This window comes from Anabrus simplex, chromosome 1 (assembly GCF_040414725.1).
Source record: "Anabrus simplex isolate iqAnaSimp1 chromosome 1, ASM4041472v1, whole genome shotgun sequence".
NCBI lineage: Eukaryota > Metazoa > Arthropoda > Insecta > Orthoptera > Tettigoniidae > Anabrus > Anabrus simplex.
The window spans coordinates 1,342,406,975-1,342,432,676 of NC_090265.1; the positions used below are offsets into that span (position 1 = coordinate 1,342,406,975).

At 41.5% G+C, this 25,702-nt stretch overlaps 1 protein-coding gene across 4 annotated transcripts in view; it reads right to left on the reverse strand.

The window, feature by feature from the left end:
* Window positions 1-25,702, reverse strand: part of Sec10 (Exocyst complex component Sec10) — a 324,790-nt gene that overhangs the window by 246,631 nt on the left and 52,457 nt on the right. For all 4 annotated transcript variants that reach the window (XM_067137790.2, XM_067137791.2, XM_067137794.2 and 1 more), the window contains exon 5: window positions 2,053-2,117. In XM_067137790.2, coding sequence (XP_066993891.1) covers window positions 2,053-2,117 — 65 coding nt within the window. The remainder of the gene's footprint in view (window positions 1-2,052; window positions 2,118-25,702) is intronic.

Consider the following 25,702-nt stretch of genomic DNA (forward strand, 5'->3'; position numbering starts at 1 on the left):
CTGAAACCTTATCTGAATTAGTGTGACTATTATATGTATAAAATCCACATAAAACCCACTTTTTAATTTTCACTATTATGTGTGCTTAAATGCCTTTGCTGGCAGGACCTAGTGTTTACAGTGCACTATGTCTTCTGGTATGGGCTAGAGCAATTTTGTTACTTTCATTGATCTGTCTCTGTCTTATCCTTGGCTTTGACAAAATGAAAGTGACTGAGGTATGAGCGATGCTAGTAATGCCAATCCTTATACAGCCAGTCCCTGCTATGAATGGTGTGAAACTGTTGCTCATAGGGACGGTTGGTGCATGCATTTCAGTGGGCTTGGCCGACGGATATGTAATAGCAACTTCTGGCTCGGTGAGGAAAGCAACGGGAAACTACCTCACTCCTCATTTTCCTAGTACGCCTCTTCAGTGATGCCTAGGCCATATATGACAGCTCATGGCGGAACTGTTGAGGATCCAACCAGCCTTCAGGCTGATGACTAAACATACATGTGTGTTTAATTGGCAGTAAATGTAAGTGAATCCCTCCCGGCTGATGTATGTGATAGCCCTCTGACAATTGGGACAAGTAATTCTGACGTGTATGTAATCGAAGTGACCAACAATTCCGTGACAATTACCATATGTATAATAAAATATATCGGTTGCCAAGAATTGTATTCAAGTTAACAGTTACCGTCCCTTTGTCAGTCTCAAGAAACAAGTCTCATGAAAAGCAAAATCTTAGTTTACACTCTACCTCACCGTACATTTCAAATCGATTGCTGCGATTTCGCAGTGGGCGACCCACAGACTAATCGGACTAATCTTTCTTCCAGGAATCATTCAACATAATACAAATTACATGTTTCATGGTATATAACCTCTGATTGTGATTCACTCCTCTCATTTGAGGTTAAAAAGTGTTCTCGGCAGTGTTTTAACATGGCCGGTTGAACATCGGTTTTAGACAGTGTCTGTGTCTAAGTGATAAATAACATCTCTGCAATGCAGCAGCCATACTTAGGCATTGTTTAACCGTAGACGTCTAAACACCGTTTCTGCAATCGGACCATAATATCTTTCATTGGTGGAGTCAAAACCTGGCGTGCTACTCAGAATCCTTTCCAGAATTTAATGGTGTAAGGTAAGGTAAATAGCAAATTTGAAGTTTTGTCAGCATATGATTGTTGTCTAGGGAGAACAAGAAAACTCATGTTAGGCAAAATTCTAGAATTCATGAACTTCTGTAATATTAATGGTGCTGAATTTAATTGTAGAAAGGGGAATTAATTTTAATTGTGCCCCTGGAAATAATCATACGTTTCAATTTCTTTGAATTAAGGCCATTCATGTTGAGTTGTTTTAAAAGAGTGAATAAATCTGACCAGCCAGATGGTTACAATGTAGTTCTTTGGAGTAAATTATTAATTAGTATATTTCTTTTGGCTCAAAACTTGTTATATAAAATTTTCCTTTTTTGTTATTCAATCTTATTTAATTCATGTTTCTGAGTAAAATAAAATTAAGTCAGTACTAATTTTGCCTTTAATTTATGGTGGTTAGACCGTTCTTGTTCTCCGTTGATCAAGTCAGCAAGTGACAGAAGAACCCAAAAACCTTCCAAGAATACAAGAATCTACGATCACATGCCTCCGACACAGCAGAGGTAATTGCAAATTGAGTTAAAGGGTTGAGTATGTCAGCTGTCAGTCCAAAACACCAGCATACGGAACTGTTCCGTAAGTTGGCGGCAATGGGTTAAGGAACGGGATGAGCACTGTGATAAATCTCAGGAGCAGACCTGGTATTTAATATGGACTGAGAGGTCAGCTGTTACAGAAACCACTGCACTTAGTCAATAGAAGTGAATTTCTAATGCAGATTACATTACAGAATCCAAAAACATTTCTGATGTGAATTAAGCAAACAAAGATTTATTCTCATATCTATGCAGAATAAGGGATAATGACTGATTCTTAATCCCACACATTATATACCTACATTAGTTTTAAAATAACTTTAAAATTAGCACAAGAGGAATATTGTACAATACATATACTCACTTTCCAGATGGTAGTTCTTGAGCAATCAAATGTAATTTTTGAATGATATCAGCTGCTTCATCAATCTGTTGAACAGAATAATGCTCTATGAGTACAGACATACAATAAATTCAGTAAGTAAAAGATGTTAAATTGTCGCCATTTTGTCAGATAAAATATAATGAAATACCTTACTTAATTTTTTTTACAACAGGAACTAGCCCAACATGTTATGATGGAACGTAAGGTTCATTTTTTTTTTTATTATTTTTTTTTTTAAGAAAAATTCTCCTTCAGTCACCTTTGTCTCTGGAGCTTCTGAGTTGGGCTGTGGATCACTTATCTTCAGTTTGCACTCTCCTTGTCCTGATCCAATTTGATTCTTCATATAGGTTATAATTAAGGTGAGCTTGCCACTCTCAATGGCATTTTATACCTAACTGCCACATTTCAATGATTTGAGAACAAGGTATGTTATAAATTGCAATTGTACAGGCTTTATCAAAGAGAATGGCAAAATCTGTATTAAAAACAAGGTAAAATGCTCTAATGAAAAAAGAAAATGTATAGGGTAATAAAGAGCAAGTTTGCAACTTGGTAGCGGTTTTCATGAGCAATCGGGTAATCCATGGGCAATGGCAGAATGCCGGCTGAACCTTTCACACCAGAATCATCATCCAAGCCATTTTTAAGACTGTAGTTAACTATTTTCTCTATTAATATTGAAGTTATGTCTTTAGTCAAAGAGAAACAGATACAAAAACCTATGCAAGCAAGAAAAATGCTATATTCTGTATACAGGAGACACATAGAAACAGCAAAATGTGTTGACCAAATTTCAATTGTATGATCCAACGCCACCATAAATATGGAAGTACCATATTTGTCCGACCTGATGTTCAGATTGTATCCACAGTCTTCACAGAAGAAAATGACATTGAAATCCTTACTGTTGAGCTTAATGACTATGCAATCACATCTCCATATAAACCATCCAGCACTGCATTTACAATCAAGAAACCTTCCAACTTTCAGAACCAGTATTATACTGATGATAATTGGAAATCTCAACTGCAACAGTACCACATGGGGTTATGAATCTGACAACAATGGTATTGCATTACAGGAATGGGCAGAAATAAATAACTCTCACACATGGTCCTACACTACCAGGATCCTTAAACAGTACGAGATGGGGACATGTCTATAACCCTAATTTTATAATTATTTAGCAATAACATCAGTAGCAATGTGTGAAGTCCATCTCCAGTCCAAAACCAAACATGCAGAACAGACTAATCATGTGTGAGGTATTTGCATCAGTAAGACCCAAGAGAGTTTCTCATTTTCACACCAGGCAAATGCTGGGGCTGTACCTTAATTAAGGCCACAGCCGATTCCTTCCCACTCCTAGCCCTTTTCTGTCCCGTCGTCACCATAAGACCTATCTGTGTCGGTGCGACGTAAAGCAACTAGCAAAAAAAAAAAAAAAAAAAAGAGAGAGTTACTTTCCACACGAGGCACAGGGGGTATAATTTCATGAGAGCTAACTGGTCAAAGTTCACGGAGATGAAAGATGCTGCAGCGTTTATACTATAGATCTAACACCAAAATCTTATGATACATTCATTGAAGCTGTGAAAAACTGCTCCAGAATGTTTATAACACACTATCAATAGTCATATATCCCAGGTCTCAGCTCAGATCTGGCTGCCCAGTTCACTGAATGTAAATCTCTGTACGCCTATGATCCCTTCGGCAAAGAGGTAGTGGAAGCTGGCAATCACCTCATCTCCTCCCTCTGTGCAGCAAAAAGAGATCACTGCATCAGGAAGATCTAGACCTGACAAGAGATAGCCACAAAGCATGACGATTGCTGGAATATCTCAACAATGACAACGAAAACCAATGGACACACTAATATCAGCACAAACCAGATTGCACATTAGTTACTCCTGAATGGAAAGAAAATCATAATGGCAGACTGCACAAAACCTGAAGAAACAACTGGAAGCAAGAACCAATCTTACTGTACCCTTCAGTTTGTTGGAAATGGACAAGGTTACCACAGAATGCAAAACTGGAAAGTCAGCAGGCCTGGATGACATCCAGTCACAGTACATAAAGAACTCTGGACCTAAACCAAGGAATGAATTCTCCAGCTCTTCAAGGAATGTATGAGCAGATGCCATATCCTGAAGTTGTGGTGGAAGATAAAGTGATCGCCCTGCTGAAACCAGGAAAAGATGTGAGCGATCCAAAAGATTTTAGACGTACAGCGCTTCTGTGCCACCTGTACAAACTGCTAGAAAGACTTATCCTAAATTGCATCCTACCTGTAATTGCCCCATTAATTATACCACAGAAAGATGCGTTTTGTCCCAGGAAGAGCTATGCAGGGCATTTGTTGAATGGCATGCTACCCAAATTTATTCTCAGAGTTAAATAAATTTTTGTTAAATAATTTGTAATATAAAGTAGTGAATATAGTGCGAGTTTGTTGAATTAAGATGTAAGATTATAAAAGGATCTGTAGTTAGGGAATACTGAACATGTATATCCTTATATTTGTATAACTTTTAATTTGGTTAAGAGTCTGTACACATGGCCCGACATGCAGATTGTGCAGCATGGGAAACAGTGACTATATTGGTAAAGATGGCTGAAGTTGGTTGAAGGTGTTGCAGCAAGAGGCTTGGAAACCTGGGGTACAGTGGAAGTATAGGCTGAAGATTTTAATTCATCAATGTGGATGAACGCAAGACTTCGCTAATTTTTGTATCTGTTGCTCCGTAACCAATCTGAAAGCTCCAGTTTTGAACTAGGTTGCATTAACTGAGAGATGCTTGGAGATGTGTTAGAGCGTTGCTACCAGTAGACTTTTGGAAATGCTACAGTAGCCACGTGGAGCAAGACTATATATACATGTGTGTGCGATAGATCATTAAGAGTTCTTATGAGTTCATTATGGAATCATTACTGTAAGAGTTCATTACGGAGTTATAACGACTTCATTACAGATGCATACAAGGTTATTAAAAATTCATTCTCTGTGTGAATTCTGTGGAAGACACTATATGGTATTCTTTTGCTTGTTCATTCTCCGAGAGAATGTACAGTGCTCGGTGGTTTATATGTGCAACTGGGAGCCAATGTGTTATTTCGCACAGAATTGAGTATTGCTAGATGAAACAGAGTAAGTGTTTATTACTTGTTCATTTTTTCATTGATTCGACATGGCATTCGTCGTTCATTGACTCTACATGGTGAAGCTGTTGACAAAGTATAGTGAGGTGACATTTTAAAACATCTTGTGTAATTATAATACATGGTAACTTCATTCCATGGTGATGGTGTTATTTTGTTCATGTAAAGCAGGTTAAGAAAGGGACAGCAATCTCCCCCATATGAAATCACTTTGAAGCCTGGCCTTCAAAACTACAGTATGTACATCTGTGAACCAAGGAGGCAATTCATGTATATTAGTCAGAGGCCACACCAACTTTGGAAATAGTTGTTGGAAGCTGGGAAGACTCAAGGCGTCAGTGAAGATGAAGTGTGTAATTAAGGTTAGGGATTACCTTTGCCGAAGAGGGGCATCCAAGTGTAAGGAAGGTTGTCATACCTACCCTTAATAGATAAAGTAGAATTCTAGTAGTATCAGGCAGTGCCTATCAGACTATTACCTTGAAACATGTTATAAGTATAAAGATGTATATCAAAACCGAGTGCATCTAAATTGTTCATATAATGTACATTTGTAGTTTATCGATTGTGGATTTACGAGTTCATGTAAATGGCAAAATGAGTTAGTCTCATCACGTGATTGTTGTTTTATTGTTTCTGGAGTAAATTCAAATACTGAAACTTATGGTAACTTTTCTTATTGGTGGAGAAGAGAAGAACCTGACATGCTACCCAGATTCAATTTCAGGGTTAAATAGTAGCAGGTAAGGTAATGAAGCAAGTTTGGAGCCTCATCAGTCTGATGACCGTCTCCTTGGAAGGAGGAGTTCTTTCATGCTCAACTGAGTTATTTATTTATGCAAGTATTTTGCAGATGGCACCAATTTACATCACCTAATTTTGTTGTTCATTTTATCAATTGAGGAGTGGCAATGAGAAACGCCCTAAGTGCCAGAAGGTACCTAGTGGAGAAATATGGACAAAACGACTGCTGTCAAGAACATGGCACTTACGTTGTTCTCCATTTCCCTCAGCTGGCACATGTAATGTTTTCCAGGTCGTTATGCAACACAATAATGAATGACCTATCATTCTGTTTTGGAACGTACTCTGTGCATTTAGGAACATTTTAATGAGTGGGTATGTATTCATCACATTTTCTCTCTCATACATTGTGATGTAAGCCTACATACTATCTAACATGAAAAGGGTAAACAAATGACACATTTCTAGTTAAGTTTTATGATTGTGCACGTTTCGTAACTGAAGACACACAAGGTATCTTTCCTATACAGAACATGTTAAAGAACACTGTAATCATCATTATGAAACTAAATATACAATACGTTCAGGACTTGTTATGAAGTGGATAATATCTGCATATGAATGTTCCACTGTAAAGGTAATGAACACACGGTTTCTTCTTGACACAGCTGACGATTGTAATCTCTAAACTCTATATCTAAGCTGTTGCAGAGTGCCAGCAGATCCTCCTTTTCTGCACACGGGGAAGCTGTGATGGTGGAGGAAGCCCCCACAAATTTACATTTTCTTAAATATCTTGTAGGACACCCAATCACCTTCGAATGATGTTCTGACATGTATTACTTTAGGGTGTCTGTTACTCTAATGTGTGAGGCTTTACTGGGCTGCAGCTTGGTAGTATTGGTGTACTCATTGGCGAGAGCTCCAAAGTCAAACCAATCATTTTTACCCATTTTAACTATCTTGAATGTTTTTTTCTTTGATCTTGCAGGCTTAATAAAGGCCTCTAGCTCATCTGGAATCATGGCTTTCGTATTTCCTTTACTCGATGAGACCAAAGTCCCTGTCACAGTCATGAAACTATGTCCGGACACAAAGAATTTTAAATCAATAGTTTCAAAATGGTCTTTAGCAACTACAGAAATGAGTGTCAGTATCATCCTGTTTTTGTTTTGTGATGTGCAGTTGTCACACCATATAAGAACGTTTCGTTTGAATATCCGGAAGTCATCACTTTGAATAAACAAGATGATATTTCATTACCCCCTCGACCTCCGCTCCCTTCATCCTACAAGCACATGAAACTGTCATTGGTGCCTGAATCATGTATACATTCAGTTGTCGTTAGTAAAACATAATGGAATGCGTGAGGGTCGGAACAAACAGAACTTGCTGCATATCCATACTCACTGTGCAGGTACTACTGGTGAGTAACTGAGAATCACAGATATCACTTTTCCTAAGTGTGTTTGTTTTTTCCACTCGCTCTACATGTAGCTGTAGTTCTCTGTTTGCCTTATGTCATCCCGACTCTGAAGACATGGCTTTCACAGCAGCCTGCAGCTTGTCACAATGACGGCAAGTGTTTGTTCTGGGTTTAGCAATGGAGAGTGTCTTAAAATCGGTCTTGAAGATGCCGCAATAGTATTTAAAAACAGATCAGAGGTAAGGCTTTTCAGGCGTTTGCTCTATTAAGCAGCGTTTTGTCTTAGGTCTGACACTAGACTCATCAGAGTGGGATGTGTCAGACCCTACCCACTGACGCTGGGGTGTATGCAGGTGTATGCTAGGCGGGCAATAATTCCATTGTGGAATTTTATCTCCCGTATGCAGTTATCAGACTGTGCCTCTTATAATGGACTTCTGATAAGTTCACCTGCATACACCCCAGCGTCAGTGGGTAGGGTCTGACACATCCCACTCTGATGAGTCTAGTGTCAGACCTAAGACGAAACGCTGGTTAATAGAGCAAACGCTGGAAAAGCCTTACATCTGATCTGTTTCTGACAAGCTCTATAGGTGAAAAATACCTAATTCCCTCCATGGGAACTAGAATTTTCCATTCGGAATTGCTAGGCAGGCAATAATTCCATTGTGGAGTTTTATCTCCCGTATGCAGTTATCAGACTGTGCCTCTTATAATGGGCTTCTGATAAGCTCACCTGCATACATCCCAGCGTCAGTGGGTACGGTCTGATACATCTCACTCTGATGAGTCTAGTGTCAGACCTAAGACGAGCCGCTGGTTAATAGAGCAAACGCTTGAAAAGCCTTACATCTGATCTGTTTTTGACAAGCTCTATTGGTTTTGCAAGCTGTCCACTTCATGGCCGTATCAATGTGTTTAATCAACAAATTAATCTAAAAAACCACCTAATCGATACTTTATTTCTTTTGCCTTTGGCAAACTTAAAAATACATTAACAAACACAGTACATGTTTTGATCACTTAGTGGTCATCTTCAGCTGTATATAAAAAAATCTTAGATGATAACATTTAAAAGCAAGCACATTGGATCTTAAAACTATATCCCATGGGAATCCAAAAACTATTGTTCTAGATACTTTAAATGAAATGGAAGATGGGGGGGGGGTTGGGGGTAAGGAGATTTATGTGAATGATACTTAAATCACAGTATCGTTTACAATTGTGTTTAAAAACTTAAATGATGAAAAACATATTTAAAATATTTAAAAGCGTCTATGGTAAAATTCTTTTTGATAACATTAGGTGGCGTGAATAAAAAGTTCGTGTTTGTAATAATCTTCAGGCATTTGTGAGAAAATAATAAATTAAAATTACGTCTGTGGTGCTGTTAAACACTTTGTTTTTAATAAACATATTTTAAAATATTCTAAAGTGTCTATGGTAAGGCACTTATTCAAAAACACTTGTGCTTGAATGAAAGTTTATGTCATATGCACCAGTCTTCAGGTATTTATTGTTTATATTTAATAACTTCCTTGAGTGATATTCTTGTGGTTAAAAGGCCGTGTTGACTGTTTAACTTCCGAGAATTGCTCTTCGGAATGTGATAAAAGAAATTGTGTTAGTCGTTTAACTTGCTAAAACCCTGTGGTGGCTTCTGTTATACAAAATGGCGATCTGATTCGGGCAGCTTGCTTCGCGATCTGTAACCAGCAGGAGATCGTAATATATTAAAATATGACATATGATAAAAGTAAAAAGCTCCAAATTCTAAATAGACAGCGGGAAGATATTTGTATTCAAGATTGCGTGGCCTTGACTTACCTTATCTGGCAAATGTTTAATCCGCGTTGCCTTGGAGAACTGCCTTCGTGCACGACCTAGTGTGATAGCGGTGTGACATGGTCTGATTATATGATATAGATGTTGATTCCCATAGGGAATCTGAAATATTTGTCCTGAATGAGTAAATTTATAATACCAATATAAATGGTCCGTTATTGGACATTATAAATTTTCCAGCTAACTCATTCTTGGTTGCCAGCGTTTCGCCCTCGTGTGCTAGGGTGGGCTCATCAGTTGGTACCTAGCACACCTACCAATACGCTGGCTAGTGCATACCGTGGAGGCCACTGCGTAGGCTAACTGGAGCCACCGGCAGTGCCAATGCACTAAGAGACTTTGTCTCATTACCAAAAATTGATGCCTGCTTGACCATCAGATGATATAGATGTTGATTCCCATAGGGAATCTGAAATATTTGTCCTGAATGAGTAAATTTATAATACCAATATAAATGGTCCGTTATTGGACATTATAAATTTTCCAGCTAACTCATTCTTGGTTGCCAGCGTTTCGCCCTCGTGTGCTAGGGTGGGCTCATCAGTTGGTACCTAGCACATCAGGAACATGTTAATGCAGAGAAATACAGAAGATACTCTGCTATGGGAGCTCATATGAAGGAAGCAAATCACAACTTCACCATCATCACAGAAGATCTCCAAATTATCAGTAGGATTAATAAAGGAAGTTTAATGAATAATCTAGAAAACATCCACATTACTCTCGATAAACTAGAGAACAGGGAACGGAATCTAAACGAAACGAACGAAAAAACCTCCTATACGAACAATTCAGTAAATACGTGGAAATGGTAAACAGTAAACAAACAAGACAAACAAATGAAATACTCGAGCACGACATCACTGAAACACAACCAGTAATCCCTCCCCCCTCACAAGACGTACTAGATGACAACACAACTCTACTTCCCCTTTCTCCGGAATATTCCACGGACAATCAGACCATGTCACACCGCTATCACACTAGGTCGTGCACGAAGGCAGTTCTCCAAGGCAACGCGGATTAAACATTTGCCAGATAAGGTAAGTCAAGGCCACGCAATCTCGAATACAAATATCTTCCCGCTATCTATTTAGAATTTGGAGCTTTTTACTTTTATCATATGTCATATTTTAATATATTACGATCTCCTGCTGGTTACAGATTGCGAGGCAAGCTGCCCGAATCAGATCACCATTTTGCATAACAGAAGCCACCACAGGGTTTTAGCAAGTTAAACGACTAACACAATTTCTTTTATCACATTCCGAAGAACAATTCTCGGAAGTTAAACAGTCAACACGGCCTTTTAACCACAAGAATATCACTCAAGGAAGTTATTAAATATAAACAATAAATACCTGAAGACTGGTGCATATGACATAAACTTTCATTCAAGCACAAGTGTTTTTGAATAAGTGCCTTACCATAGACACTTTAGAATATTTTAAAGTATGTTTATTAAAAACAAAGTATTTAACAGCACCACAGACGCGAATTTTAATTTATTATTTTCTCACAAATGCCTGAAGATTATTACAAACACGAACTTTTTATTCACGCCACCTAATGTTATCAAAAAGAATTTTACCATAGACGCTTTTAAATATTTTAAATATGTTTTTCATCATTTAAGTTTTTAAACACAATTGTAAACGATACTGTAATTTAAGTATCATTCACATAAATCTCTTTACCCCCAACCCACCCCCCATCTTCCATTTCATTTAAAGCATCTAGAACAATAGTTTTTGGATTCCCATGGGATATAGTTTTAAGATCCAATGTGCTTGCTTTTAAATGTTATCATCTAAGATTTTTTTATATACAGCTGAAGATGACCACTAAGTGGTCGAAACATGTACTGTGTTTGTTAATGTATTTTTAAGTTTGCCAAAGGCAAAAGAAATAAAGTATCGATTAGGTGGTTTTTTAGATTAATTTGTTGAAGCTCTATTGGTGAAAAATATCTAATTCTCTCCACGGGCACTAGAATTTTCCATTCAGAAATGCTAGGCGGGCAATAATTCCATTGTGGAGTTTTATCTCCCGTATGCAGTTCTCAGACAGTGCCTCTTATAATGGGCTTCTGATAAACTCACCTGCATACACCCCAGCGTCAGTGGGTAGGGTCTGACACATCCCACTCTGATGAGTCTAGTGTCAGACCTAAGACGAGGCGCTGGTTAATAGAGCAAACACCTGAAAAGCCTTACATCTGATCTGTTCGTGACAAGCTCTATTGGTGAAAAATATCTAATTCCCTCCATGGGAACTAGGATTTTCCATTCGGAATTGCTAAGCGGACAATAATTCCATTGTGGAATTTTATCTCCTGTATGCAGTTATCAGACTTTGCATCTTATAATGGGCTTCTGATAAGCTCACCTGCATATACCCCAGCGTCAGTGGGTAGGGTCTGACACATCCCACTCTGATGAGTCTAGTGTCAGGCCTAAGACAAGGCGCTGGTTAATAGAGCAAATGCCTGAAAATCCTTACATCTGATCTGTTTTCGGTCATGTGTCTCACTGAACATCTGTTCCCTGAGAACATTACTAAGCTATTTTACCACTGCATGACTTCCAGCTATTTCTTGTGTGGGGTGCGAATTTTTACGAACAGATGGACGGAGTGGCTATGGGAAATCCACATTCGCCCGTAGTGGCTAATTTCATTATGGAGCATTTTGAGGAGGAGGCTATTGCTTCGGCACCCGTCAAACCTATGATATGGTGGAGGTATGTTGTTGATGCATTTGTGGTCTGGACAGAAGGTCCTGAGAAACTTCATCTATTTCTAAACCACCTAAATCAGCAATATCCTTCAATAAAATTCACTATGGAGATTGAGTCGGACGGATGCCTTCCTTTCTTGGATGTTCTAGTAAGAAAGAAACCAGACGGCTCCTTAGGACATACCGTCTATCGTAAGCCTACCCACACAAATCGCTATCCATGCAGATTCTCACCACCATCCAGCACAAAAACAAGGCATTCTCACGACACTCGCCAAGAGGGCGAGACGAATTTGTGAACCATCACATATACAGGTGGAGATGGACATGCTCAAAGTCGCGTTACAGCGATTTGCAGATTCATAGAGCCCCAGAGAAACGACCAAGCAAAGCTCACAGAAGGAAGAAGTGAAGGGAACTGCCTACTTGCCTTACATCCACAACACCACAGATCGAATTGCCAAGGTCCTCCCCAAACACAATATAAAAACCGTGTTTGGCACCGCCACTAAAATTGCTCACAGTCTGAGTAAAACCAAGGACAAATTGTCCCCACTTTTACATCCTGGGGTACACGTAATTCTCTGTACTTGCGGTAAGGTATACATCGGCCAAACATGCCGGTCCATTGGTACCTGTATCAAAGGATACGAACGTAATATATGTCTCAACCAACCAGACAAATCGGCAATAGCTGAGCACACTCTATCGTCGGGTCATGATGTCATGTTCCAAGATGCTCGAGCTCATACCCACACTAGACACTACAGGTCCAGGATTATACGCGAAGCTGTAGAAATACGTAGAAATCCTAACAATTTCAACTGGGACACCGGCTATCAATTAAGTAATACCTGGTTGCCAGCCATTAAGAATTTACATAGGTACTTCCCTTCCCTGTCTTTTCACTAGTGTTATTTCATCTCTGTGTTTTCCAAATTTGTATGTTCCTCGGCGCCAGATGTTTCATTCCAGGCTTGTGTCTATATCATACACATGTCAAGTTCATATGTTACGTATACACATTATGTGAACCGCTTAGTCTGAAGGTTCGTTCAGCTTCCGCTTCGAACGCTAGCGTTGTGCCACGTCCTAGGAGCCATCTGGTGGCAAATGAATGTACTATTTCCACTTCTATTATAATGTCTAAATATTAAAGTCATTGTTTAGGAAGCCTTTTTCGTGGACAGTCGATATTTCTTCTGAGGACGCAAGGCACAGTTCCCTGCAAAACGTAAAGAATTTCACTTTATTTTCTTGATATGGCATAAGCCCAAAAGCCTATACAGCATCATGTCTATGAGTATGGGCCGTGAAAGCATGAATGGCAACACTAAATTGATGCAGTAAGTAAGAAATCCAAGAGAAGTGAATGTCAGATTGGTGATACAAAGCTAGAACAGGTAGATAATTTGAAGTATTTAGGATGTGTATTCTCCCAGGATGGTAATATAGTGAGATTGAATCAAGGTGCAGTAAAGCTAATGCAGTGAGCTCACAGTTCCAATCCACAGTATTCTGTAAGAAGGAAGTCAGCTCCTGGACGAAACTATCTTTACGTCGGTCTGTTTTTGGACCAACTTTGCTTTACAGCAGCAAAAGCTGGGTGGACTCTGGATATCTTATTCATAAGTTAGAAGTGACAGACATGAAAGTAACGAGGATGATTTCTGGTACAAACAGGTGGGAATTATGGCAGGAGGGTACTCTGAATTAGGTTATAAAGGCTAAGTTAGGTATAAACTCGATGGATGAAGCAGTGCACATAAACCGGCTTCAGTGGTGGGATCATGTGTGGCGAATGGAGGAGGATAAGTTACCAAGGAGAATAAAGGTCTCTCTTATGTAGGGTAAGAGAAATAGGGTGAGACCAAGATAATGATGGTTAGACTCAGTTTCTAAAGATTTAAAGACAAGAGACATAGAAACGAGGCCACAGCACTAGTTGCAAATAGAGGATGGTGGCAACATTTAGTAAATTCACAGAGACTTTCGGACTGAACGATGAAAGACATAACGGTCTATAATGATGTATGTATGTATGTATGTATGTATGTATGTACAAAGGTCGAGTCATAAGTCATGGCAACTAATTTTTTTTTTTCGCAAACAGGAGAAGACTTGGAAAATCTAATATATGCATTTGGAAATGTATGGTATGTACTTGGTATGTACTTGCGTATGATGGTGTATGTAAACAACAGTGTGGGTCTAAGCATGCCCCCAAGTTCAGTGTGTGAGTGAGAGCATCACAAAATGGAAGTCAACAAGCAGGAGCAACGATCGTATATTAAAATAGCAGTTCTCCGCAGCAGAAATGCACGCCAATGCCATGCAGAGCCCATGTAACTATGATCTAATCCCCAAAGTCAAGAAGCCATTACGTGGACAACTGTTTGCTAACAAAGAGGACATCGTGACAGCATTTTGGAGAGGTGTCACACGTTAGTGATACACATGCAGCGAATGGTATTCAGTGCCTGCCCCATTGCTGGCAACGCACAGTGGAAACCTTGGGTGATTATTTCAAAGGTCTGTAACCAGTAGAGACCTGTCCTTTGTACGTAGTCTTGTGTATTTGCTATCCATACAATAATAAAACAATGTTTACCAACGGCGTGTGTTCTGTCACTTTCCTACGAGAATCTCCTGAAGTCGAAATTTGTCTTCAGGCACTATGCATAAATACATGCCCTATATTTCCAAATGCATATCTTAAATTTTCCGTGTTGTCTCCTGTTCGCGAGAAAAAAAGTAGTTGCCATGACTTTTGGCTCGACCCTCGGATGTACATTTTATCAATATTTATGTCAAATTTCTGTCATCTCTTTTATTAATGTCAAACTTTTGATTTGATGCCTTACATCTATTGAATTGAACAGTTAATTTTTAAAATAATACATCCACTTCTTCCGTTACTTGTTGACATTATTTCAAGTAATAATTAGATTTCCTTATGCCACCCACCAATTTATGTCAACAAGTAACGGAAGAACCTGGAACCCCTGAGACCAGAACAGCCTATATTTACAAGAGCTAGAGGCAGATGTTGACAATCAGTAAGCAAGGGTGTGGTTTATTTTATTTAATGTAATGATGTATACAAGACAATAAAAAATACATTTACAAAAAAATACAGTTTACAGCATTATGATCATATTTTCATATTTGGAGTGAAAGGTTTGTAATCCATGTGATTGCTTCAGAAGTTACTGAGTGGAATTCATCCAAGTAACTGGATTCTTGTACAAGACAATGCTATACAATATGTTAGATGGTCAGCATTTCAAAACCAGTCCCATCAAGGAGAGCCTATCCAACACCAATGATGTAAGGCTGCACCAGTTTGAGCAGTACCACCCAGAATTCTGTTCAATTTTGGCTATACTGTCCGAGACAAACTGAAACCAGCTAGTCTTTTGGTAGGGTCACAGATTTGAACAAGGCCACGAGGTGATGAGTGACCATTCATTTCAGAGGTTGAAATGAGTAGTTAAGATTAGTGATGAGCAACGTTCTCGCTCGAGACTCTCGAGACTGACGTCGCAGATCTCGAGACTCTCGCGAGAAGAAACCAATCCTGTAGCGCAAGCTGTGCGACGTACCAGTAACTACGACTGTAAACTTGATAGTATATCATTGGCAGTTATTGCGTAAAATAACGTTCTCATATGAAAACGTGTGAGCCAATACATTTTGTCAAAAGCCTGGAAAAGTACTGCATATTCTACTATGAACCCCTTAATACCATTAACTAAAGTGGAAACAATGTCAGTATCTTAAACTGTTCACGACTTATTTGGGGTGGACATCTTAGGTGAATAACAATGCATACTTTGTGAATAACTGTAGATAGGATGTACACCTACTTGGATACTAGAGGCGTGCATTATTCGAACCTGAGACAGGGAAGATGTGCTTTGCTACATATGCAACCCCCATTACACAGGAGTGTAACAGGGGTGATGGGCAACGCTCTCGAGACCGATTCTCGAGTGCTGCGAGCTGTGCGACGTCCCAGTAACTACGAGTGTAAGCTTGATAGTTATCATCAGCAGTTCTCACATGGAAACGTGTGTGACGATAAATTTTGTCAAAATCCTATGAAAGCACTGCATGTTGAACTATGAGCTCCTTACCATTAACGAAAGTGAATACAGAATGCCAGTATCTTAAACTGTTCACGAGTTATGTCAGGTGGACATCTTAGCTGAATAACCCCTATAATTTGTTAATAATTGTTATTAGGATGTAATCCTACCTGGATGCCTCACAATCGTTGTCGGCAGGGTAGTTTCTTGTGATTCAGACCGGGCCGGAGGTGTTCTGTGACGATTCCTCTTCATTTATTTGTGGTTTTTTTTTGTTTTTTTTTGCTAGGGGCTTTACGTCGCACCGACACAGATAGGTCTTATGACGACGATGGGATAGGAAAGGCCTAGGAGTTGGAAGGAAGCGGCCGTGGCCTTAATTAAGGTACAGCCCCAGCATTTGCCTGGTGTGAAAATGGGAAACCACGGAAAACCATCTTCAGGGCTGCCGAAAGTGGGATTCAACCTACTATCTCCCGGATGCAAGCTCACAGCCGCGCGCCTCTATGCGCATGGCCAACTCGCCCGGTCTTCATTGATATTATGCGTTTGTAAGTGCTGGATCATCCCAGAAGTATTTCTGCCGATGTATATTACTTCTTTTGAATAAGCAACACAGTGGGCTGTGCTATGTGACATCTCTTAAAAATAACCGACATCCACGACTTACGTTGCATTTCGGACATCGTCTTCAAGTTGTCGCGTACAGTTCGACACAGTTCACATTGCACCGTCATATATCGAAGTACCTACCTAATTATGACGCGAATACTCTATAGCAATTTAGATTGCACATTCCACTCGTGCGTAAAGGTGGTTGCACATGCAGCAAGGCGCGTCTTGCCTCGTCTCAAGTTCGAATAATGCACGCCTCTAGTATCCAGTTACGTGTACCTACAGTAGCCGTCAGGTTCTGTACTTAAACCACTCATTCGTGTACCTGCCAGTGCATACAATGCCCGAATGTGTATCCTTTATAATTATGTTATACAGTACTTCGTCAAAATAGACCTCGGTATAAACGAACGCCCTAGTCGCTTGTTGACACGTATTTACGAAAATGAGAAGGCCCATGGGCTATTCGCATATTCGGAACAAACAACATTCAGCTCCGACTACCTGCAGGCCTACGACACGCTGCTCGCCGTACATTGTGGGGACAACGCTCTCGAGATTTCTAGAAATTTCTCGCGAGAAATAATGCCTGCGCTAGTCACGAGAAATCCCGAGAAATCTCGAGACCTCGTCTCAGACTGCCCATCACTACTTGTAATATTTCCTTTCTATGGAATTGCTTGTTGTACTCCTGTTGTTGTTGGGTAATTATGCTAACTTTACATATGACGCGAATACTCAATAACATTGTAAGGAATTATTTCCCTCGTCACCAAAATATCACAAGCAGTGGTCATATGTTATTGAATGTGGGGTCTGATAACGATGTACACCTATCTGTCGAAAGAATTGGAGCAAACTCTTTTAGATTACACATTCCACTCATGCGTAATGGTGGTTGCATACGCAGCAAGGTTCATCTTGCCTCGTCTAGAGTTAGAACAATGCACGCCTCCAGTATGCGGGCACATGTACCTACAGTAGCCGTCAGGTTCTGTATTTAAACTACTCATTCGTGTACCTACCAGTGCATACAATGCCAGAATGCGTATCCTTTATAATTATGTAGAAATGAACACCGTAGTCGCTTCTTGACACGTATTTACGAAATGGAGAAGGCTCGTGGTTGGCTATTCGCATACTCGGCACAAACAACATTCAGCTCCGACTACCTGTAAGCCTACGACACGCTGCTCGCCACACAATGCGGGGACAACGCTCTCGAGATCTCTCGAAATTTCTCGCGAGAAATAGTGCTTGCGCTAATCTCGAGAAATCCCGAGAAATCTCGAGACCTAGTCTCAGACTGCTCATCACTAGTTAAGATCTATAGCCATTTTGCATGCTGGCTTTTGGGATTTCAACCTGGTTGTAAAGAGCTGCCTGACATCATGATAAACAGAAAAAGCATCATTCTTCTTAATCCTACACCATACATGAGATAAGGGCTTGCTGTCTCCTGATGTGAGAGGGGAGCATTATTACTGAGTGCAGGTAGCTATTATGAGGGAGTGCAATGTAGGGTAGCAGAGTTGATCTGCATTGTCTGACAGAGTTGAATATCAACCACACGCCTGCACAGTATACAGCTGGAGAATATACAAAGGCCAGAGCAGTAGTCCTGATATGACATAATGAACATTAAGGACTCTCTTGATTTTGAACTTTTAAAACTATTTTCTACAATGAAATTTATTTCTCCTGCATATGGCCACATATTATTTACTAGATCATGCACTTGAAATCTAGTAGTGGTCTTCTGAAAATCATAATGTGTGTATGAAAAATGAACAGTCAAACAAATCCTAATGTTTCCTAAAATGCATTACATCTCTTTCTGTGAGTGAGAACTGTGCACGCTATTTCATTTGTATGTGCTTCCAATATCCCCATGCCTAGTGCATTTTCTTTGATTGTGGACTGCCACGCCATCTACTCCGGAACAACGCAACTGTGACGTTGCTGCCGATGGGGCACGCTGCTTCCACCAGGGCACACTAATTTCGCTCTCTCTGGACTTGCGTTATTCCCTCTGTATCAGCATCTGTTCGGCGGGAGGACTCACTGTGAGTGGACGTGTGCTGGTGGCGTGTCTATTATGACACGCCGAATTCCATTTAAGATGAAATGCCGAATTGAACCATCCTACAGGAGTGGGGTGAAGGAACTGATTTATTAAACCTTTATTTCAAAACAGTAATGTTAAAATTTTTCTTTCTCTAGGGGTATTTGTGGTAAGGTCAGTGATGTAGGATAGCTTCTGGTAAGTCTAATCAATTTATTCCCCACCCTCACTTGTTGTTGTTGCTGCTGCTGTTGTTGTTCATCATCTTTGCATTTTCCCATTTATGCGGGGTCTGCTTTCCTACAATGTTTCCTCCACTTCAATTGGTCCACAGCATCTTGAGGGATGAGTTTGGTGAGCCACATGTCACCTCTTACCCTATCCAGTCAGCATGTTTGAGGTCACCCTCGAGGTCAGAGACCCTCCACGTTCAGTTGAAGGGCAGTCTTTGCAACTGAAGTTTCACTGCCCATACCATCACAAACGCGATTCAAGCATTTTCTCTGTGATTGGGGCAATCTTGAATTTCTTTTGCACAGCATTGTTCCTGGTATGGTCCAGTCGAGTCAAGCCATTGGACCACTGCAGCATCTTCATTGGCACTGAATGAAGTGCCTGTTCGTGCTTCCATGTTGTAGGCCAGCATTCACATCCATAAAGGGCCACCTGTCTAATCACTGTGCAGTAGACTTTAGATTTTAGATGCAAAGGAATATTCTTATCACACAGGACTCCAGTAACTTGGCACAATTTCATCCATACAGCGCTGACTCTTGTCTTGACATCAGGAATCGTACTGCAGTCTGAGGTGATGCATGACCCAAGGTACTTGAACTGGGTCACTATTAAGTTGAACCCCACCCACAGTGATCGTGCCATCAGTTTGGTCACTGCATTCCAGGTACTCAATCTTCTTTAGATTTAATTTCATCCCAAATTTTTCAAGACGCATTTTCCACTCTTGTACTGGTCTAGCCAGGTTTCGTCCTGCCACAATAATAGAGTAGACTGTGCAGCCAGCGTCTCTACGCTGAGTGTTGGGTGGTGGGAAACAATGCCCTGAAGGAGCCAATGGCTTTGGGTGGAGGAGCTTCTTTGGGAGGGCGGTGGCCGCTCAGTTGGAGGAAATGCCATTGAAAACCACCGTGCAGCGGCTGTATTCCATGTTAGGAGCAGCTGCAAAAGGCATCTGTTCCCCATGTTAGGGGCGGCCTCAAGAAACCATGGCAGTAGGTGTAAAATGCCCTTGACGAGAGGCAGAGCGACACGTCAGTTGAGATATTCTTTGTCGTATCAACATGCAGTTGACTCTTCTTCATTATTATTATTATTATTATTATTATTATTATTATTATTATTATTATTATTATTATTTCTAAGCATTCTGATTAATTTTGTTTTAGGGTGTTTCTCCCCTTTATTTAGTTTACCTTATCATATTACATGTTAACATTTTATCCCTTACATCTATATATTTAAAAAAAAGTTTATTAAAAGCAGGTTTGGCAAATCTGTCCGCCCATTCTACTGGACCGTATTGCTTCATTATTGTTTTATTCTCTCCGGAATTATCTGCTGGTGTATCAAGAGACAATGATAAGTCTCTAAATTCAGCCAACTTTGAGAAATCATACAATTAAGTCATTAAATGATCACTCCAATAATTGCAGGTGAGGCTTACCCTAACCCGCAATTTATTCTGTACTTAGCAGGTTGCTAAGTGACTGACATTTTCATTAACATTCCGATACATGTGATTTTCATCCTTAGTAATGCCACTGCATGCAGCCATGTTTGATACTATCTGCCAAGCCAAAGCATAGACACTTCCTCTGATCATGGAAGAATATTTATTATTCTGTGCTATATACTCCGATTCTCTGACCTTCCCCAGCTTCTAAATATACTCAGCAGATGGCAGAACTTTCCTAATAACTTACGCGCTGCTGATAGAAATCACTGACGTACGCGCAGCTGGGAAGGTATCAAGTCAACTAGCCTTCTGTATGACCATTAGCAGTAATATGGGTATGGGTATTGTACTTATTCATAAAGGTTGGAGAATCTTGTATCTTGGCTTACCTCTTTATTCAGTTGCACTTATGGTTTTGTTGTTTTAAGGGGCCTAACATCTAGGTCATCAGCCCCTGATGGCGCAAAATGAAATGACAAATTAAAAGTTTATAATCATCCACTGACAAAAATAAATAATTGCATGAAGAATGAATGGATGGATGGATATGAATTTATAACAATCGGTGGATCCTAAACCACCATAAAAATTAGTATTACTGACCAAGAGACCCCTTCTAAAGCACAATCCTGAATCAAGGATGCTTGTTGTCTAAAGGGGTACAAAATACAGGTCAACAGCCCCTCATAATTGTACTTATCGCTAGTATTTGGTATTTGTCATGTTGGGGTACTAATCAAATGTAGCGTAGACTCACGGTGTTCCACATATGATGGTACTACTCACAAATAGTGGACGTCATACAGCTAACACAGACCTATGGTGTTTCTCACATAATGGCGCCACACATAGCTAACACAAACCGATTGTGTTCCTCACTTAGGTGTACTAATCACGGGCGAGGGTAATCCCGTGGTGTTCCTCACATACTGGGTACTAAGCGCAGGCAAGCAGACCCACGGCGCCGCTCATATAGTTGTACTAATCATAGGCAATGCCCAGACGCATGGTGTTGCTCACGTGGGTACATCTCAGGTGGTGGTGGTGGTGGTGATTTTTGTTTTAAGAGGAAGTACAACGAGGTAATCATCCTCTCTGAACAAATAAGTGGAAAAGAAATTTAAAATATTAAACAAAATTATTTATTCAACAAAGGAATTTGGAAACGCAGTACAAAATAAAACAAAAAAATAATTATAAAACTAGGCCGAAAGGATTACTAACGTATCAAAAGGGAACGTACGTTCCCTGAGTAACAGTACACTTGTAATTTACATACCCTTGATAAGTCCACTGTCGCACATAAAGCGGATGACGAGATCAGCAGTAGTCGCGTCATCGGCTAGTATGCGTTCGAGTGTTTCCTGCAGGCCGAGGCTCCGTCTTAGGCCAGAGAGATCGGCGCACTCTGTGAGGATGTGGGCCACGGTGAAGTCGGCACCACAAGAACACACTGGGGGGGTCTTCCCTCTTTAGGAGATAAGAGTGCGTGGATCGTAAATGACCTATCCTCAGCCTGCACAGTACTATGGCCTCTCTCCGTGAAGGTCGGAAAGAGGACCGCCACACGGTAGTTGTCTTCTTAATTGCTCTCAGCTTGTTGGGAGTTCGGCTATCTAGCCACTCCGATTCCCAGAACGCCAAGATGGTTCGACGTAGCTGAGAACAAATATCCTTAGCAGGTACATTGACGGGTCTTGGAGGTAAAAGTGCAGCTTCCTTTGCTGCTTCATCCGCAAGTTCGTTTCCCGCAATCCCAACGTGGCTTGGAAGCCACGCGAAAGTGATTCTGGTGCTAGCATCGCTTAACCTGGCTAGAAGGTCATGTATCTGCTGCACCAGTGGGTGTTGCGAGAAACAGGTTTCAATAGACTGCAGAGAGCTTAACGAATCGGTACACAACAGAAAGTGGCTTCTTTCGTCACGCAGTGCAAACTGCAGAGCCTCTAAGATGGCGTAAAGCTCTGCAGTATACACGCTACATACTTTAGGGAGCGAGATCTTCGTACTCATATCATCAATGACAAAAGAGCAACCAACATTATCTCCGATTTTAGAACCATCCGTGAAGATAAGTCTCGCGGCCGGATATTGGTGAACAAAGTCCTGGAAATACCTCCGATGAACAGAGGAATCAGTGTTCACCTTGGGTCCACGGAGCAGATCTAGACGTATATCCGGTCGCGGAACCAACCACGGAGGTACCTCGCTATGAGTTCGTTCAAGACAACCACCGATATCAATATTCAAATCATGACAAGCTATCAATCCGAAACCCAACCGGTCGTGTGGCATTCGGCCGGTTTTGGCACCGCTGGTGGTATTGGGTGCGATAGATGCATTGATAGCTTGGATGTAGCGGCATTTCACGAATTTTGGCAGCGTACGTTAGGAGTAACTGCTGCCTCCTTATCCGTAAAGGTGGAACTCCCGCTTCAGCGAGCAGGCTGGGAATGGGGCTAGTACGGGAAAGCACCCGTTGCCAGCCTTACTCCACTGTGGTGAATACTGTCTAAAAGGCTCAGCGTAGATTTTGATGCTGAGCCATAAGCCGCACTTCCATAGTCAATTCGGGAGAGGACCGTCGTCGTGTAAAATCGTAGCAGTACCGCACGGTCAGCCCCCCACGAAGTGCCACTGAGAAACTTAAGCATGTTAAGTCTCTTCATGCAGGCAACCTTTAACTGACGGATGTGGGGCTGCCACGTAAGTCTCTTATCAAAATGGAGACCCAGGAATTTGCAGGTGTCAACCACTGGCCAGACACTGTTTCGCAAGCGGAGCTCTGGTTCGGGATGCACAGGCCGACGTCGACAGAAGTGTACAACTGAGGTTTTCGCTGCTGAAAATCGAAAACCATGTTGCAGGGCCCATCTGTCGACTCGGTTAATAGCTTGCTGTAGCTGTCTCTCTGCAAACGCCACCCTTCCGGAGCTGTAATGTAGAGCCAAGTCGTCTACATACAGCGAAGGAACGACTGCGGGCCCAGCAGCGGCAACTATGCCGTTGATGGCGATTGCGAACAGCGTGACACTCAGTACCGATCCCTGAGGTACTCCATTTTCCTGAACGTAATATTGAGAAAATGCATTCCCTACTCGGACTCGAAAGAGACGGAGGGACATGAAGTTCTCAATAAACGTTGGCAAATTTCCCCGAAATCCCCACTGGTATAGAGTGGAGAGAATCCCATATCGCCAGGTAGTATTGTAAGCTTTTTCCAGGTCAAAAAACACGGCGACTAGGTGTTCCTTCCGGAGAAAGGCCTCCTGAATGGCGCTCCCCAGTCTGACCAGATGATCAGTGGCAGACCGATGAGAGCGAAAACCACACTGGTAGTTAGACAAGAGGCCCTCCCTTTCCATGGCCCACACAAGACGCCGGTTAACCATCCTTTCAAATAGCTTACAGAGGCCATTTGTAAGGCATATTGGCCTACAACTACCCAGAAGTTTTGGATCTTTACCTGGCTTGGGAATTGGTATTACAATTCCCTCACGCCATTGAGATGGAAACACTCCCTCACTCCATATTCTGTTGAATAGGGTGAGGATATCCTTGAGACATCTGTCACTCAAATGCTTAAGCATTTGATTATGGATTTTGTCCGGTCCAGGAGCCGTATCTCTGCATAGCGCAAGTGCACTTCGCAACTCCCACTCTGTGAAGGCCACGTTGTAGGGATGCGAAGCACTAGAGGCAAAAGAGAGATGGTGGGCCTCTGCTTCGCGCTTAATTGGAAGAAATGCAGGGTCGTATCTCCTAGAGCTGGACGTATCTGCGAAATGTGACGCGATGTGGTCTGCAATGACTGAAGGAATCGTAACTATATCTCCATTAATGGAGATTCCGGGTACTGAGGGCACATTCTGTACTCCGACAATACGGCGGAGTTTTGTCCACACTTGTGATGACGGAGTATGTGCCGTGATGGATGACACATACTTTTCCCACGTAGCTTTCTTACTTTCTCGAATCAAAAAAACGAGCCTTCGCGCGCAGACGCTTAAATGCGATATGATTGACCATCGTAGGATTCCAACGATAATGCTTAAAAGCCCGTCGGCGATCACGTATGGCTGCTGCAATTTCGTCCGTCCACCATGGGACCTGTTTCCGGCGACGAATACCGGACGAGGAAGGAATTGTTTCCTCTGCAGCAGCCAAAATTCCAGTAGTAATGGAAGAGACGGTGTCGTCAACAGACTCCAGCATATCATCAGCCATTACTGCGCGTTTTGTAAATTCTGGCCAATTTGCCCGCCGAAGTAACCAGCGCTTGGGTACTTCGGACTGTCTTTGATTCAAGAGAGACAGAATTATCGGGAAGTGGTTACTATCACAGAGGTCGTCGTGAACTTGCCACCGTAGCAGGGGAACTAGCGCACGGCTACACAAAGTGACATCCAGGTGTGAGAATGTGCCATGCGCGCTACTGAAATGTGTCGGTTCCCCTGTATTGAGCACACAAAGATCAAATAGGTTGATCATTCGCTCGAGCTTCCTCCCCCTAGAACAGGAAGACGGAGAACCCCATAGTGTGTTACGGGCGTTCACATCCCCCAGCATGAGGAAAGGAGGAGGCAACTGAGCGATCAAATCTTGTAGTGCTTGCATATCAAGGTTATAATCCGGTGGAAAGTACACGTTGCAAACCGTTGTCATGACTGGCAACGGAGTGCGAACTGCAACTGCATCTAGCTGAGTACGGAGCGGTACTTCTTCGCTGAAGATGTCGGAGTGAACTAGGGTACAAACGCCCCCAGTTGCCGCGCCATCCACAGCTACTCTGTCTTTGGAATAAAGACGATATCCTCTCATAGTCGTGTCGTGTCCAGGTCTCAAACGAGATTCCTGTAGACAGACTATGGAGGCCGCATAGACGGATATCAGTTGACGTAACTCAGCTAGGCGACAGTGGTAACTACTGCAGTTCCACTGCAATAGTGCCATTGTGTGGATTGGTAGTGTTGCGAAATTAGGACAATTGCTTGCCCTTCTTTTTGTCAACTACCTGCCATTTTCCGCCGTTGTTGTCGGTATTGTCGTCACCATCCACGACAATGAGTGGTTCAGTCTCCATTGTCTCCTCAGAAGAAGGAGGCGCAGTGACTGGACCCTCCGCGGACGGTGATCTCATTGGTCTGGAACAGTGGGCCTTCTTTCTGGGAGAACTAGGTTCTCCAGAAAGTGATCGAACAAGAGGGCGTCGGGGCCTCTCGCTCTTGCCCACCGTTTCTCTCTTTTT